The 6,000-nt window shown below is 43.7% G+C and overlaps 1 protein-coding gene and 1 non-coding gene across 2 annotated transcripts in view; both read left to right on the forward strand.

Moving 5' to 3' along the window:
* The window catches only part of LOC135394664 (nuclear pore complex protein Nup58-like), a 29,842-nt gene extending 24,778 nt beyond the window's left edge, over positions 1 to 5,064 (forward strand). Inside the window, exons 2-3 of the mRNA XM_064625516.1 lie at positions 3,370 to 4,260; positions 5,001 to 5,064. Coding sequence (XP_064481586.1) covers positions 3,371 to 4,255 — 885 coding nt within the window. The 5' untranslated portion in view covers position 3,370 and the 3' untranslated portion in view covers positions 4,256 to 4,260; positions 5,001 to 5,064. The remainder of the gene's footprint in view (positions 1 to 3,369; positions 4,261 to 5,000) is intronic.
* Trnat-ggu (transfer RNA threonine (anticodon GGU)) lies at positions 4,743 to 4,815 on the forward strand. The gene has a single exon. It is a non-coding gene; the product is annotated as a tRNA-Thr (tRNA).
* Positions 5,065 to 6,000: the final 936 nt, after the last annotated feature.

Consider the following 6,000-nt stretch of genomic DNA (forward strand, 5'->3'; position numbering starts at 1 on the left):
ATTTTTTAGCGCTCGCGACATTCGCGAAAATTAATACATCGCGAATAAAAAAAACGTCTACAGTACTTGTAAGCTGAGGATAGAAGTAAACGGTAATATGAAATTCCACATGTTGACAGGGTTGTTGAGAGGGTATTTCTGTTACCCGGTTTCTTTCTTGCATAGAGCCTAAGATAGGTATTTAAAGAGATTCAAACATTTATTTTACTGAAAAACTAGCTTTCGGACGGAGTCCGTCCTTCATCGGGTGCGATACATTGAACACTTGGTAGAGATATTTATACTAAGTGTTCCATGTTCTCTACCAAGTGTTTAACGTCCGAAAGCTTGTTTTTCGGTAAAATAAATGTTTCAATCTCTTTAAATACATATCTTATTCACTGGCGAGTGCTAGACTTCTCCCATTTTTTGCCTGTTGTGTTGAGTTCATGAGAGAGAAAAAAAAGGTGTGTGTGGACAGTGTGTGTGTGACAGCGTGTGTAAGTGACTGACTGAGAGTCTTTGTCACTCATTTGTGTTTTCCTAAGTGATCTGGGGTAGCCGGCGCTCGTAATGAGTGCATATTTATCAATTTTTTGCCTGTTCGTTTGCATAGACCCTATACGAATCTCTCCAGGGTATACGGCAAGATTGGCCTGTTAGCGTGAATCATGTTGGCCTCTCCAACACAGTAAAATACTTCTGCAGATATAACGAGTCACGTAAAGGTGTATTGCTCCACCTCTCGCAACCTGATAGAAAACATTTATAATACTCATGCGATGGTTGCGGTCGTATTGTGTCGTATTTTCTATTTCAGATACTGATTGTGACACGCCCGTGCTCTATTTTGAGACTTTTTTAAATCAGAGGAGCACAGACTAAATATTGGCGGTGTTCTCCGCGTAATACTTCTTCATATATGCGTATAGCATTTGGTGCGTTGTAAGTAGAAATGAGCATAAGTGTTTTAGACCCATCAAATAACCTTGGTGCTTGTTACAAAAAGGCCGCGGTAAGATCATTTATTCGGCACAGGTTTTAACCATAGTTTATAAACTCGACTTGCGAAACACATGCGCGCCGCATCCTGCGCAGGACTTGTACCGAGATGCACGCCCGTGCTCAGAGATGTTCATGTACGGAGATGCCCGTGTACCGAGATGTCCATGTACCAAGATGCCCGTGTACCGAAAAGTCAGCGTACAGAAATGTACAGTGCGGGATAACAACAACAACAATACGGGACAACAGTGCTGGACAAAAGTTTACGGAACACGCTCCTGCGCATTCCTTCCTCAGAGTGACACACCAGCAGCGAATGGGACCGTACGGAGTTACAGACATGTGTAACCCAATCACCTGTTTGTAAGTCTGTACGGTACCATTCGCTGCTAGCACGTCACTCTGACGAAGGAATGCGCCGGAGCGAGTTCTGTAAACTTTTGTCCAGCACTGTACCAGAATGTCCTGTATCGAAACGTCCTTATACCGTAAACGAGGTAGAATGTTCGTATGCTCACTCTCCCCTCCAAAGCGAGCGACCAATATCCTTGTTATATTAAATTAAATATAATTTCTAACCTAACTACTTTACGTTTGTTACTACGAGTACCACGGATCATCTGTACTGATCAATTATCACTCATTGTGATAGCCGCCTCGTGACTCCACGATTATGATTATTGTGTACTATCGTGATTATGAATTTAATTGGTAAATTACTTTCCAAATTTATTTTTAATTAATGAAATTATTACGCATTATTAAATTAGTCTTATTTTATTTATTTTAATCGCTTTTAATTCGTTTTATAACCTTTTTATTGTTACCAGTTTGATGTACGGTGTCGGAGCTTCCTAGCCTCCATTGGCGCTGCGACAAGAAGTTCTTGCATTGTAGTAATGGTCTACTGGACGGAATCAGTAATATTTCACAGCCCTGCAGCCTTTGGACCGCTAGAATTCCGAAGAGAAGCACCTCATTTTATTCCTCCTCACGTTTCGCTTTCGTGCGTTACTATAATATGCAGAAGACAGATTGAGTGATTGATTGAAGACGAGAGCGAGAAACGCATTCCGATTTGATGGCAAGAGAAATCATTGTACAAGCTTCAGCTTTGTTTCAGCTTTGCTCCTCCGCATAACATGTTCGAATCACAGTTCGAACTACGATGCACATCTTTTGTGGTTCGGTCCCAAAGTGCCCACTAAGAGTTTGGGGGTGTACCTTGAAATAAAGTGTGGTTCCTGTCCAGCGAAAAATAGGTGTTTTTCTTTTGTTTCCGTGTTTTTAGTTTGGAAACCGGCTACGATCTTTGGTTCCAGGTATTCGAGTCCTATACGCAGGAACACAAAAGCCAAAGAAGTATTCCATGAATCTTCATTGTAACTCTAACGCGACATAGTAGATGATATATATTATTCACACAGCCGTTGTTTTCAGAAATAAAAATGCAGAAATGTATATGTACATATATATATATATATATATATATATAATTGATAAGTTTTTTTTATTTCATCCACAAAGAACCAAACTGCCCATTTAGGTGTGATTGCTTTGTGTTAAAAAATTGGGTGATAAAAAAGTGTAAAGAGCGCAAGTCCGTACGCTTGCCTTAGCAGTAACAAACATTCACAACCAGAAAGGGGTGTCTGGAGGGTCAGTCTCAAGGTTAATCGCTAAGTCGTCCCCAGGCAAGACAATTTTGAACGGAAGGGTTTGAATCTCTCCCAGACGTCCTTGGTAGAGGACCTCCCTCCTTTCCCGTGAGCTTATTTAAAAGACCACGAATGGCCTTCTGACCTTTAGTATTCGTTCTACCCCCCTGTTGTCTGCAAGCACAGGTACGTAAAGCTTCCTTGTTCTCTGGTGTTGGCTATGTCACCGACCGTGTGTTGCACCTTGTCGTGAACCTGTCCATTTCTCTAGCAACAAAAAGGTATCGGGTTTTTATGCGCAGTTGTCTTATAGTGATGCTAGTGAGTTCAATTTAGCTCGCCAACCGTATTTGTGAGATGCTGCTACCACGTTTCCTGTCACAAGCTTGAAAATGGAGACGCATTAGGTCACTGAATGCTGAGACGCAGCGCCATGTATTTTATTTTATTGTAGAGCTAGAGTACTGAAGCCTTCTTCTACCAACTTCGCTACTATAACGTACGCTTGCGATGCACAATATTATTATCGTGATTATTCAGGATATCTTATTGTTGGAGCTGTGCATTATTGATGGCTGACGAACGTTAGTATGTTTATGTCGCGTGTATGGTTGTGAGCTTTCATCTAAACTTGATGATGAACACACGTACTTCAATGCCTGCTAGTGATGTGGAGGTGACAATAAATAAATAAAATAACTTGTATTTCTTTAACAAAAAAAAACAGAATGCAGCTGGCCCGCACTGCTATCCTCTTCGTGAGCATCTGCCTCATTGGAGCACATGCCACTAACGGAGTCAACAACATCGTACGCGTCGGCGGTGCTCTCCTGGGCACTAAGCTCCTGGCAGCCAAGGCTACCGGAGGAGTCACCGCACTCGGTGCAGCCGCTGTTGCTCCTGTTCTGGTGAAGAAGCTCGTTAAGCCTCTGTTTGCACTTCCGCTGTTCAAGAAGGTCATCCCTGTCCCACTTTTGAAGCCAGTACCAATTCCGTTCCCCCTGAAGAGCTTCAAGGAAGCTTGGCCGCAGCAGAAAGTTTGGCCCGCTGCTTGGCCAACTGCTTGGCCCTCTGCCTGGCCTTCCGCAGCCTGGCCCAAGGTCACCCCAGCTCTGCCTCCAACTGAAAAGTGGTGGCCATCAGCTTCCTTCGCTGGGTCCGCTTCATTCTCTTCCTTCCCGACTTCCTTCTCCTCTCTGCCCTCAGCGGTTCCGGCTCCAGCTTACTCTCTCCCATGGTCTTCCCCATCTGCCGCTGTGTCTGCTGTTGCTCCTGCTGCTGCTCCAGTTTACAGCGCACCAGAGTCTCTCCCACCTGCGCCATCTGCTGCTGTGTCTGCTGCCGCTTCGGCCGTGCCTTCGACTCCGGTCTACAGTGCACCGGCCCCTCAGTATTCCGTGGCTTCAGCTCCAGTTGACAGCGCCGTGCAGGCTCCAGCATATTCCGGTACGGCTGCAACACACGCTTACAGTGCACCAGTAGCCTCGGCTTCCGCGCTGCAGGCTGCATGGCCAGCGACTTCCGTGTCTGTCTGGAAAGCAGTTTGGCCAGCATACGCGGGCAAGACACACGCCAGGGTTGCCGTGACAGGACCTGCAGTCAAGCTGTGGTAACGCAAGTAAGGAACATTATTTTGTATTTCATTGTATTTCATTGCAATTCAACGAAGCCAACACGTGAGCTCTCTTTCCTTTTGTGTAATGAGACGGTCCCGAAGAGCGCTTCCCTGCTTGTCCAGAGCACTATAATTGTACATGAACGAATAATTATGCGACTCATTCTGTAGCAATAATACGCTCAAACAAATTCTTTCCGCGATTACTATTATATACTGGAATTCCCTCCCGAAAACCACATTGTCGTGCTTCCAACACATGCTACTCGAAGTTTTTCCAATAACTGTTAAATTGTTTATGAGTACACGCGCTGATTTTTCATTGTATGCATAAGAGAGAAACTGATGTTCTGAGGCTGGAACAACATAGAAGGGACAGAGAGTGAGTGGCTGGTTTGTCGTCCCTTCAGATGACGCACCCCGAAAGTCGCAGGAGAGGCGTGTTAGGTGGAAAAGGTGGAAAAGAAAAAAAAAAAGAGAGGCGTGTTAGCTTAGCTCAATTGGTAGAGCCCTGGACTGGTAATCCAGAAGATGTGGGTTCAATCCCTACAGCTGGCTAACCTTTTCAGTGACTTTCATCTTTCATCATTGTATGCATGGTTTATGTTGTATACGGCATCCCACGGATGAGAGTATTATCATTAAATAAACGAATAAATAAATAATACCGGCTTCGCATGGTTGTTCATCGCGGAGGACAGCTGGGATTATTGTGTTAACGTCGCTAAATTCTCCCTTCGCAGGTACCTCAAGAGAATGCAGCCACTTTTCTGTACAAAGTTCCTCTATCGTCTCATTCACCTCTGAAGCATATCGCCGTTTATGTGTAATGGCATCCAGTTTCCTGGCTGCCCCCGTAGGCGTATCGATTGTATTGTAGTGTAACGTTTCTTCGTTACCATTACAATGCTATACTTGTTTTGGAAATAAATGTGTTCTGTGTTGCGCTATTTATGTGCTCACTTTGCTCTGAAGGCGTTTTTTTTTTTCATATCAAATGCGATTTTTAAAAGTACTTTAGGCCTGAAAAATTTATTTAACGCGTTTTCTATCGGAGGGTAGAGTATTGGTTGCCGGCATTTGGGGACTATGGAGAGCATTAGAACTTTGGCTAGGCAAGGCGTTACTATACGGCAGTGATGGCCAGTAGTTAACTACATGTAGTTAAACTACTAGTTAAACTACCTGATTGTAGTTAAAAAGTAGTTATCAACTACTTGCAGAAATGTAGTGGCAACTACTAGTTAAACTACTATTTTAAGTAGTTAACTATAGTAGTTAGGTTACTGAAGGCGCCAACTACTTCCGATTTTGCCGTAACCTTTACGGCACGATTGTGCTTCCGACTTTTACCTTGAGCTACTTGTTTGATGAGAACGGAGGTGCAGAGCAATTGTGTCGTGCATGTGTACTAAATCTTCACTTTTAATGCTTTAAAACAGGTTGCTTTAAAACAATGTTTAAAACAGGTTGTTGAACGTACACCATAGCTGATCTGTTCTGTTTCCCACCACTGTACTACCGCACATGCTTTATCTGTTGTTTTTTTGTAACGTCCGCAGTTTGATTCCAAAGCGTAAGGATTTGTGTAGTTTGTTGCAATCCTGTGAATGTGACCCTGTTGCACTTACTGAAACTTGGTTATCGCCAGATATAAGAGACAGTGAGCTGTTACCACAGTGTCCTGGCTTTACCTTCTATCGCTGTGATCGCGTAAATAGACGAGAAGGTGGTGTTTGACTC

This window comes from Ornithodoros turicata, chromosome 5, assembly GCF_037126465.1.
Source record: "Ornithodoros turicata isolate Travis chromosome 5, ASM3712646v1, whole genome shotgun sequence".
NCBI lineage: Eukaryota > Metazoa > Arthropoda > Arachnida > Ixodida > Argasidae > Ornithodoros > Ornithodoros turicata.